This window comes from Chiloscyllium plagiosum, chromosome 15 (genome assembly GCF_004010195.1).
Source record: "Chiloscyllium plagiosum isolate BGI_BamShark_2017 chromosome 15, ASM401019v2, whole genome shotgun sequence".
NCBI lineage: Eukaryota > Metazoa > Chordata > Chondrichthyes > Orectolobiformes > Hemiscylliidae > Chiloscyllium > Chiloscyllium plagiosum.
In genome coordinates, this window is record NC_057724.1 from 66,173,823 (window position 1) to 66,185,964 (window position 12,142).

Below are 12,142 nucleotides of genomic sequence, written 5' to 3' on the forward strand. Positions count from 1 at the left end.
CAGGGTGTATATGTATAGACAGATTGAACAATATACAATAAACAAACATTTTGTGCATAAGTGTTTATTACATGTAGTAGACATATAACAAACTCAAAAAAAATCTACCTTTGGCCTCAAAGGATATTAAAGATAGAGTTTCACTTGGCTAATTTTTTTTAAAAATCCATTAATATGTTTAGAATCTAAAGTTATCACAGTGCATGATTCTGTTATTGCTAGACTATTGTGAAACTGGCAGATCACATGGACTGCACAGGGTAACTTCTTCAAAGAAGAAGATGATAATATTACATTCCTTTGTTACAAATGGGAGTGGGGTCAGCAAATCAAATTAGTAATATTGGGGTGTGACCTAACACTTGGTCAAGGGACTGCACCAATTTAAAAATGTAACCCTTCTGTTTCTTAGTCCCTGAATAAATTGTTTGAATTTCAGATCTAGCTCAGGCAAGGTGACAATGTGGAACACTTGCTGACCAGAGACACTGAAGGAGATCATTCACAAACACTGATTTCAGTTTCTCTTCTTGTACATCTTGGCTTGTCAGGATTTTTTTCCCCATTTTAACATCAAGCTCATTTGTAAACATCAGTACAGTGAAACAGGAATTAACATTCCATAACACTCTGAAAATGGGAAATTGTACTGTAATTAAACTGGACTGTGCAAGTCCAGAAAGTACTAAATCACACCTTCTATTCTCTTTGGTTTTGAAATCCATTTTCCCCACAAAGCAGCATTTTTCTATGCTAAAAGGCACAATGTAAAATGTAAGTCTTTTTGGTTGATTGACAGAACTTTAGTTTCACTTGACATCTCACTTCTGTTCTGATGCGGGCTCGTTCAAAACTCTCACGCTGTTTATTATGACCAGCTACTGATTCGTGGGCGCAGACAATATCCACAGATGCAACATTACCTCAAGAAAGTGAGGCAAGTAAAAACGATAACTGACTGTTTAAAAAAAACCTGAAGTAATCACAGGATTAGTCATTGAAGTTTGAGGTCAGCACATTAATGTCAGACTGGCCCAATTGTTCAATATGGACCTTCGATAGTTCAGAAACAGATGCCATCTTGGTTATTGCACTGGGCAACTGACAATGCTGAGTGTGATGTGAGCAAGAGGAGTATACAGGTTTTAAAGGAAAACAGGTTCTTTGGTGCAAGGAAGTGACGTCAGTGCTCAAGATGAACAAATGTCCTGTCACAGGCCTTGAGAGCCTGTTTCCTCAGCCCCACCATTTAGTGCCTAGTGTGGACTGGTTAGTCTCAAACCTCTTTTCCCTGATCAATCTCCTCAGCTCCCACAGCTCCTCAGCCCCCAAGCTCTGGTCTACACCTGGACTCAGCCGATAGCTCAGGGGAGACACGATATAGCCATTCTTGTACAGACAAACCCGCTTGCAGAACTCGAATGTGCTGAACATCAGTCCATAATACGGAACAATCTGTGAATTAAAAAAAGTGATTGAAACAGACAGGCAAAAGGCAAAAGGCAAGAGGCTTAAATTGAATGTGACACATCGCCCCACCAAATCTAATAGAGGTTTAGATATGAGGGTATTTGATAATCTGTTACTGAAAGTGTGGTAATATTTAGCTTATAACTTGAGTTAATGCTGAAGCAAAGAGCACAATACATTGGACAAAAATGTGAAAAGAACTTATTGCTCTAAAAACACCTCTCGGGATTATAAAGAGGTTTCATGTAGAGATAATTCAAAAAGGTTTTGATCTATGTCTGTTGATACAGCAGCTGTCCCCATCCAAATGCTGAATTTATGCAATTTAATAAACTCCAGTCAACAAGCTCCAGTCTGGACATTGTGACCACCATCCTCCCCCTCCCCCACCCAGGGCAAATTCTTAATTACTCTTCACAATAATAAAATGAGCCAAAGAGAAGCCTCATTTTGTGCAGACTTCAGACTAACACACACTCTTCCAAGACAAAAACAGCATCATCATTTTTCTGAAAATCAGCTTTGTGGGACACATTTTATGCATTGGGTTAATTCCTGTTCACACAAGTTAACGGTTTTTATTGACTGAAAAGTCAATCTGCTCCATTAGACTTTTCCACATGACTGAACAATTGGAAAAGGAGTCAATTTCCATCACTGGGTCATCATATGACATTTGTAACTTCACAACACTAACACAGATACCATATGCGTGCTGGAAATTTATGTTTGATCTGTTTTCATTTATAAATATTACAGTTAACTTGTTCTAGTTCTGAAATAGCATATTTTCTCCCAAATAAAATGATCACTATCTTTTTTCCTCTTTGAACTCCTCTGTCTCAAGAAGTGATATACTGTCACAATGAGGTTGGTTGTCATTTGTTGAATCAGCTCCAAAAGGCAAGCATGTCCTTTCAAAAGTGATGTTCTGACGAAAGGGGTCTTTCATTAGACAGCCGGAGCTCCACCTGGTTCAGACATCCAGCATCGGTTTAGTGAAAATCAGGAATTCTACAACAACACCCGAACCCTAGTCACATTTTTTGAACAAAACGGGCTTTGGTCACATGCTCTGGCAGCGACAATAAGTAAAGCATAAAATGAGAGGATCAATCATTGCTGCTCCAAAACATTAAAATTAGAATTGGCTTGTCCGGGACTGTTAGATCTTTGGAAGGCAAGGATACTAAGGGGCTTGTAGCCAAGGCTGGAGATTTTAAATAAAAAAATCATTCACAGGATGTGAATACTGCTGAGAAATCAGCATTTACTGCCCGTCCCTAATTCCTCAGAAGGCAGTTAAGAGTCAGCCGCTTTGGTGTGGGTCTGGAGTCACAAGTAGGCCAGAACAGGTACGGGTGACCATTTTCTTCATTAAAGAACCTTAGTGAAACAGATGGGTTTTTCCAACAATGGATTCATTACACTCTTAATTCCAGATTCTCTTTTGAAATTCAAACTCCACCTTCTGCTGTGGTGGGATTTAAATTCAGGTCTCCAGAACATTGAGGTCTCCGGATCAATAGCCCAGTGATAATACCACAATGCCATCACCTCCCCTCAGAATGAAGTTAAGACACAGATCAACTGACTGAGTGGCAGCACTATTAACAGCACACTTCTGTCCCTAAGGTGTTGGCTTCTAAGAACTTTTCCTAACATGTAGGTGATATAACTTTAAATAAGCATATATCCTCAAATAACGATTTAACATGAAGTCTTTGCTATTGGAATCTTATCCCTAATGTACAAGAGAGTAGAACATAATAAGAAATGACATTATACTTCAGTTATATAGAGGACTGATGACAGCACATCATGAATATTAATCTAGATCATCATCTCCTTATTGAAAGGAAGGATGCAAATATATTGGAGATAGTTCTGAGGAGGTTTATTAGATTGATAGCTGGAATGAGTTGGTTATATGAGGAGTTTAGGTTGAGGAGGCTAACAGTGTTCCCAATGGGTTTAGAAGAGCGAGGTGTGACTTTATTGAAGTGTAGAAGATTCTGAACCACCATTACAAGGTGGACATGGAAACAATGTTTCCTCTTGTGCAGTTTTACTGAGGAGGCGGGGGGAACTGGTGAAATCAGGCCACTTCTCCAAGCATTTCTTCCCCCCCTCCCCACCCACCCAAACCCTATCCCTGAAAGCTGCATTTCCCATGGCTAATCCCCCTGGCCTATACATCTTTGGACTGTGGGAAAAAACTGGAGTACCCAGAGGAAACCCACACAGTCACTATGTTTCTATGTTATCCACTGGAGGCCTATACCCCTACTCTCTACAAATAACAAGGACTTGATACAGTCTGTAATAAAGAATTTTCAGTAACAGAGCATTACTTGTTTTGGGTGTAGGGATCTGTGCTGAATTGTCACGGCAGTATGTGGTGCCAATATGGCTGGGTGGGGCCATTATGGCATGGGTAACTCACAAGAGAGACAGACAAGGAACAAAAACAAAAAGGTCAAATATATTGATACCCACAAATGACAATGAATTGACTATGTGTCTAATATACACCCTCGTGTTACATTGACCTCGATTTCTCTGTATTCAATGTAGGGCAGTACAGATCAATCTAATGAGTGCTAGGTTTATGGAAACAGCACTCACCTTTACTAGATTTGCTGTTAGACCATTCCATAAACTCAGGACACCTTTTGTCTTCACAATTTGTTTGAAACAGTCCACAACACCAGCAAAATGTACATCCACCCCTCCGTAGTGGGGAAGCAGGGGACTCTGTGCCTATGGAGAGAGATAAAAGGTGTTCACACATGGAAACAAATGATTAATCTCAAACTACATTTAGATGTCACCTTTACTGCAACAAAATATGAGAAACACTCCTGGGTGCAACAAATCCTTATTAAAATTATTAGAAGCTTGATCAAAGAGGCATGTTTTTGATTAAATTAGATTGCCTACAGTGGGGAAACAGGCCCTTCAGCCCAACAAGTCCACACTGACCCTCTGAAGAGTAACCCACCCAGATCTATTTCCCTCTGACTAATGCACCTAACACTATGGGCAATTTAGCATGGCCAACCTACCTGACCTGTACATCTTTGGACTGTGGGAGGAAACCGGGGCACCGGGTGGAAACCCACGCAGACACAGGGAGAATGTGCAAACTTCACACAGTCCCAAGGCGGGAATTGAACCTGGGACCCTGGTGTTGTGAGGCAACAGTGCTAACTGCTGAGCCACCGTGCCGCCCAATTCTTTTAAAAAGAATCATCTGACAAGGAGAAGAAAACATGTTACAAGTGTACTCACTGGAGTAGCTGTTACTGGTAATCAAGCTCCATTATTCCCAGTCATTTAAAGATTTTAAAATAAGTCTCAAAATTCCCCAATTCACTCAACCTTCAGTCTCAGGTTGATAGGAATCATGGAACAGGTTTCCATGCTAAGCAAGAAGCAATTTATTACAGGTCATCAGATTCCAACGGCAGGAAAACACAGTTATAGATTACTGGCATATAACAGTACACATTAAAGCTCTAATCTCCTTATAACCACCCTCCTTACATATAGCCACACACAGAGACAGATGTGGAGAGGGAAACAAAGAACAATACAGCACAGGAATGGACCCTTTGGCCCACAGTGTTGTGCCGAACATGATGCCAAATTTAATTAAGCTCAAATTGGGAAAGCAGTTCAGTGGTTTTATTCACAAGTTTGGTTGAGTTAGTTCTTGCTGACCAAAAGGTTTCTCTTTGGGTTTACTTTTCTAAATGATTTACACGAGGTGCAGCGGCTGGTTCCACTACACAAAAGGTTTGATTTATCAATTAAAGAAAAGGTTACCGCAACAGCTAAAGGGAAGTTAAATTGTTTTAGTCATACAGTCATAGAGATGTACAGCACGGGTTTAAAATGGCTTCCTGTAGAGAGATCCTGGGACTTGGTCAAGATGTTCAGTTACCCAAGAACCAATCATATGATTTTGGCAGGCAAAAGACCTTTGTCACTATTAACTGGTCACTAATCCATTGACCAATCAACATCTTGTTGACAACCAAAACTCCATCTGGATACAGACACATTCCACCAGCACCACCCCCCTCTCCCTCCACAACGACTTCAGTACATTTGCAACCTAAACTTCATTTACTGTTCGAGGGTCTGCTTAAAACAATGTTTGCTGTAAGTCAGGTGACTTGCTTTTCAAAGCATTGCAATTTTAAAAACCTGTGTGGTATCATTTCAGTCCACAATTGTAAAATCCAGACAAATAAAAAGACGTATCCTTTACAAAGTGCAGAGATGTTTCTGAGCAGAGCTCCTACATGCTGGGACCCAGCCAATGAGAAGGGACAAGTTCCAATGGTGAAATGAAGGAAATCAGGCACTACAACATGGCAGAGATAGGAAACAAAAACAATTCCTCTGGGAGAATTATCAGGCTGGAACAAGATACAAAGGTAGGAAGGGCAAGACCATGGAATAATTTGAAAACAAAGGATGAGAATTAGTGTGAATTAAGAGATGGGCAGCAAACACATTTAGGTAAACTGATGGCTACAGAGGATGGAAGATGCAAAGCCAGCTAAGAGAACATTGAAGTAATTGAATCTGGATATAAAGAACACACAAGTGAGAATTTCAGCTGCTCTGAGATGAGACAGACCAAAGAAAATAATTTTGTGGCCTGAATGACATGGACAATTGAATTATTCAGGCTTCTTCCAAATGAATCAGATAGTGAATGAGAGAGAGACAAATTTAATTATGTTTGTGCTGTAGGAACAACAGATCGTAGGAACAACAGATCATAGGCCCATTTTATTTTAGTGCACACTTAGACAAGGTAAAGGCATAATTCATCTTCTATTTGCTGCTGTAAAGTTGGTCGGTACAGAAGTAGTTTCAACCTCCAGTGCTTGGACATAGAAATCCATTTATATTTCTGGTTACAAGTTACAACATTTAAGGCAAACAGGGAGACTTATTGTGTGTATGCACTGCCATTGTAAATTTGCAACTACATCTTTTCTTTACTGTACTTGCTGCGGATATTCCCCAATATCAAAAAGTGCATCAAAATCTGCTGGAGAACCGGACTTCCAGCTTGCAATGAATCCACCAATAAGACAAATTTTGATCATTCTGCCATTGGTTTTGCACTGCCTGCTGTCAGTCAGATGGGTTTTATGAGTTAGTCAAATCCTCTTTCAGGACATCTCTCCACTGTAAGCCCCTTGAGGTTTGAATCATATCTGGCTCATGTATTCAGTGACGAAATGCTCTAGCATTACGTTGTAATCGCCGCAAATGCGGCAAGTGACTGCTTCATAAAATGTGGAGGAGATGCTTTTAAAAGAAAAGGCAATTGGATAAAAGATTTCGGAATCATCAATGGGCCAACAGCACAGACTGGTGGTCAGAGCAGGAAGTGTGCGCACACACATACCCGCACAAGATGCCACAGGAGTTCACATTGAATGGCTCTTAGGAGGAGTTGAGGAATTCATGCAACAAAAATTGGATTGCTGCAGTTATTGACCAGAAAAGAAAAAGTACCTGGGCGTTCAATCAAGATAAAACACCTCAGGCACAGCTCAGATCACTTCACATTTCTGATGTTGCACATAAGCACAGTTCAGAACTCACCTGCATCTTTCTCTTCACAGTTTCAAAAGGGAAGGAGAGTGTTTGGGCAACACCTGCTGCCAGACAGCCATTGCCAAAATTCTGCAGAGGGGTGAGTTTCACACTGGGCTTATTCCAGAGTTTATCCAGGTTGATATAGACCAAAAAGGAACCGGCAGAAAATGGCACTGAACCTAGAAGAGGAAAGGCAGGAATTTCAAGTTATAATTGGGGGAAGAGTATGATTTCATTGAAGCATGTAAAATTCATAATGGTCTTGAGAGGATAGATCGTGAAAAACTATTTTCCTGGCTGAAAATCAATTCCTGTCTTGGGCGACTGTATGGAGAGTGCACATTCTCCCCGTGTCTGCGTGGGTTTCCTCCGGGTGCTCCAGTTTCCTCCCACAATCCAAATGATGTGCAGGTCAGGTGAATTGGCCGCGCTAAATTGCCATAGTGTTAGGTGCATTAGTCAGGGGTAAATATGGGGTAGGTGAATGGGTCTGGGTGGGTTCCTCTTCAGAGGGTTGGTGTGGACTTGTTGGGCCGACGGGCCTGTTTCCACACTGTAGGTAATCTAATCTAATCTAACACAAGATATCTGAGGATAAAGGCCGTCTAGGGCTGAGATAAGGAAAATTTTCTTCATTTGAAAGGTTGACAATCTTTGATGTTTTTTGACTCCACAGGGCTGTGAATGTTTAGTTAATGGAAACATTCAAGACAGAGATCAATCGATTCTTGGATTTCAAGGGAATCGAGGGGGATACAGGGGCAAACAGAGGAAGGTAGACTTGAGGTAGATCAGCCATGGTCTTAGAGAGTACAGTAGCAATGGATGATGAGAACGGCCAGGGAATTCCTAGAGACATGACACTCATCCACAGATTCAATCAATAAGCACATCGATCTGGACCCAATATACCGGCCACTGCAACGGACAGCTGGAACTGACAACCGGAAGCGACAGATTCAAACCACTACAAATGCCGGAGGAAAGATCACAGAAGCGCTTCACAGGAGGCTCCCAAGCACTGAGGATGTCACCTAGACAGGGGACGAAACGTCTGCGACACAAATTCCCAGCTCGGCGAACAGAACCACAACAACGAGCACCCGAGCCACAAATCTTCTCACAAACTTTGAGCAGTGCTAACCATTGAGCCACCGTGCCGTCCCAGTTGTTAAATAAAATTGATCTGTTTAAGTAAAAACACCTTGGGAAATATCAAATAACACTGAAGCCTCACAATGCTTCTTTGGTACTGAAATCCAAGTAGTGTCCTGTTTGTACTTGCTGCAGCTCTTTATACACTTGCAGTAGTTAGGATAAATTAAGCACTGCAGATGTTGGAGATCAGAATTGAGAGTGTGGTGCTGGAAAAGCACAGCCGGTGAGGCAGCATCTGAGGAGCAGGAGAATTTACGTTTCAGGCATAAGCCATTCATGAGGAATTCTGCTCCTCAGATGCTGCCTCACCGGCTGTGCTTTTCCAGCACCACATTCTTACCTGCAGTAGTTCTTTAGTAGTTGTTCTATTCTGGTGGGCCATGTTTTATGCAGTCACTCAGTAAATTAGCATAGGCCAGACCAGGGGGGGACATGAGAGAACCAGATGGGTGTTTTCCAACAATTGACAATGGTGTCATGGTCTTCATTAGATTCTCAATTCCTGATACTTTTCACTGAATTCAAGTTCCACCAGGGGCCGTGGAGAGATTTGAACCTGGTTTCCCAAAACAATACCTGGGTCTCTGGATTAACAGTCCAATGATAATGCAGCCAGACTAACTAAAACAGAACTAAAGGAACTGTGGATGCAGAACACAAATGACGAGGAAGAGTTGGGATATATATGCAAGGCTTAAATTGCATGGTTTAATGCCAGCTTATAAATAAAGGGAATAACATATTTCTACTGTACTTTATGACATCAGAATATCCCAAAGCATATGACAAGTGACAGTACAATGGGCTGTCAACTATAGATAACAAGTGCTTTTGGGTCCCAAAAGTGGGTTCTGTGATTTCATTTTTTTTTAAAAGTTATCTTCACTTCTCAACACGTTCCCACAATTTCACACTCAACGTTTCTCCGATTGCTCAACACCTACTTCCACCAGTAACTTTCTTGAGCTACAACAACGACTTGCATTTATCTAGTGCCTTGCAGTTCAGAAAACATCCCAGGGTACTTCATGAAGGTGTATACAAGAACTGAGACCAAGTTGTTTTTTTAAAAAAAGATATATTAGGACAGATGACCAAACAATTTGTTCAGGCCAAAGGGCCTGTACTGCGCTGTATTCTTCTATCTATCTATGTAGATGACCAAACAATTTGTTCAAGAGGTCTACTTTTAGAGAAAGAAAGCTTTAAAGAGGTGGTTCAGTGCTTAGACACCTGGTAGCACATCTACAAATGGTGGGATGAAGCAAGTATGGGATCCACAAGAGGATGCCAAAGTTCTGGAATAGTTGTAGGATTGGAGACTGTTACAGAAACAGGAAGAAATGAGACAATGGACATATTTGAACAGTTACAGTATTTACCAAATGGCTACAAAACAATGTGTTTTGGCATGGGTTCCCATTTCTTTTCATTCCAACCTGTGGAATGACAGTCATGGGGGCCCCACCTACACACAAGTACCAACAATATTCTAACTTCTGAACCTGCAGAGTGAATTACTCATAGGAAAATGGCACTCTCACTTTTATTACAGTGACTGAACCAATTGGTAATATGCCAACAGATGCAGAGAAATATAGAATACATAACTCTTAAAACATTATTCTTGGAGTACTGTGGAAGTTAGAAACCCACAAAGGGTTCAGTTCCATGTTTACTTCTCTATCAAGGCACATTGGGGGACTCAAGGGTGAAACATTCCACTGCCAAAAAGACTCACTGCAGTATCAATTGGAAACCTGTCCTCATACAATACAGACAGAACATCTCAGTAGGGTGAGGGGAGGGGAGGGAGCGGGGGAGGCTGACTATATCTCAGAAATGGAGCCCAGTGGAGCCACAAATCCATTGTAGAGGTATTTGTCCTTCCCAGACAAGACTGATAGCTTTGGCCACAACCCTGTTAAACTGCCTCCTGCTCCCATTGTCTTACTTCCCCTCTCTATTAGCATAGGTATGTAAATCCCCCATTTACAGCAGGCAATACCCTTTTGTCTTAATCTCTTCCCATCAACATATAATCATGAAGAATACGATAAACAGTTCCTGTAATCCATTCAGATGTTATCACTGGATATCGACATCCATCGGGCTTTGTAAATTCATAATTATCTACTTTAAACTATGTAATGACAATTGATCATGTGACTGATAAACCTTTTGTTTAATCCCTATAAAAAATACTGTTTTTGTGTGTAGGGAAGAGATTCGTGGAGAAGTGTCACCACAAGTAGACACATAACTACTTTTGGGGACATTGAGAATCTGTCACTGGCTGTCCAATAATAAAGCAGCTGCTGATGTACTGAAACTTGTGTCATCCGGATTTGTGGAACAAAACAGACATCAACATTCGGGGCCGCGACTCTGACCTCCCCATAGGGAACGTCTCCTGGGGCTGAGTAAGTGACACAAAAATCTGAATTGGGCAGAACTGAGCGGTGAAGGTGCCTGGGGTGTTTTACCCCAGACTGCTCCATGTGTTCAGCCAGACAATTGTTCAGCTGCCCCCCCCCCCGCCCCCGAGCACTGCAAACCCCCAGTCAGTACTAACGAACTCCAGTGGAACTGGGATACCCTCTGGGCACAAACTCTCCCCCAGAGGCTGGTCCAGCAATGCCCACCAAGCCGCCTCTCCCCACAGAGGCCTTGGAGGGGGGCACCAGGGGCGTCCCTGATGCACCTTGGATAAGAGGGAGATGGGGCCGATTCCCAGTGAGGCAGCCAGGCCAGTGTTTCAACTGTTGGAGGCCTGTCACTGGAAGGCTGAATTCCCCTTCGCCCAAACCGCGACTTTCCAGGCCCGGACTTGCCGCCCTGAACTCACCTCGAACAATCCATTCGCCAGATTCCCAAACAGTAACCTCCCAGTTGTCAGCATGTCCCCTCAGCAGGAACCCCACATTACCTTGCAGACAGCTGGAACTCCAATCCTATTTATGATAGGCACGGGGGTAACCAATTCCATCCTTGATCAGAAAATTGTGAGAAATAAGGGATTTCAGCTGTCAGGCAAGACCATGGCACTCGCCGGGTTTGAAAGGTCAAGCGATATATATCCGAAAACTGTTTCACTGAAAGCTGAGTTCTGAGGATGAGCTTGCTCGATTTCCTTCACACTGACAGTTAAAATCGGATAGAACCTGGCAGGCAGGGATATGCTTTGTCCCCTATACGGATGAGGGCATTATGGTGGGACTGCATGGCCAGGCGCAATTCCCCCAGTTTGCGGTCCCCCAGTGGTCAGGACTCAGCATTGAACAATCTGCCTTCACACCGCCGTTCCCGACCCCGGATGGTTTGTTGTGACCCTACTGGATGCACCACAGAACAAAGCCGGTATTATACTCCATTTGAGGGCATGGGAATTCTCCGTTTCGGTTGTTGGTGAGGTTGAAGGTAAGGAAGGCTCTGCTTATTTTGTTCGAATCCCATACTACCTGAGGCAGCATATGTGGTTGGTAGTCCCAGGTGCAACGAGCTAGCGAGGGCAGGAATAGGAGGATAGAGCAGATGAATGCATGGCTGAGGAACTGGTGTATGGGAGAAGGATTCACATTTTTGGATCATTGAAAGCTGTTTTGGGGTAGAAGTGACCTGGACAAGAAGGATGGATTGCACCTAAATTGGAAGGGGATTAATATATTGGCAGGGAGATTTGCTAGAGCTGCTTGGGAAGATTTAAACTAGTAAGGTAGGAGGGGGGGACCCAGGGAAATAGTGAGGAAAGATTTCAATCTGATACTGGTAGTTGAGAACAAAGGAGAATCAAACAATCAGGGCAGGCAGGGACAAAGCAGAGAACAAGGTAGGACTGATAAATTAAACTGCATTTATTTCAATGCAAGAGGCCTAACAGGGA

The 12,142-nt window shown here is 42.4% G+C and overlaps 1 protein-coding gene across 1 annotated transcript in view; it reads right to left on the reverse strand.

Moving 5' to 3' along the window:
- Positions 1 to 331: 331 nt before the first annotated feature.
- The window catches only part of slc25a43 (solute carrier family 25 member 43), a 29,111-nt gene continuing 17,300 nt past the window's right edge, over positions 332 to 12,142 (reverse strand). Inside the window, exons 3-5 of the mRNA XM_043705098.1 lie at positions 7,108 to 7,280; positions 4,099 to 4,233; positions 332 to 1,455 (exon numbers count right to left, since the gene is read on the reverse strand). Coding sequence (XP_043561033.1) covers positions 1,237 to 1,455; positions 4,099 to 4,233; positions 7,108 to 7,280 — 527 coding nt within the window. The 3' untranslated portion in view covers positions 332 to 1,236. The remainder of the gene's footprint in view (positions 1,456 to 4,098; positions 4,234 to 7,107; positions 7,281 to 12,142) is intronic.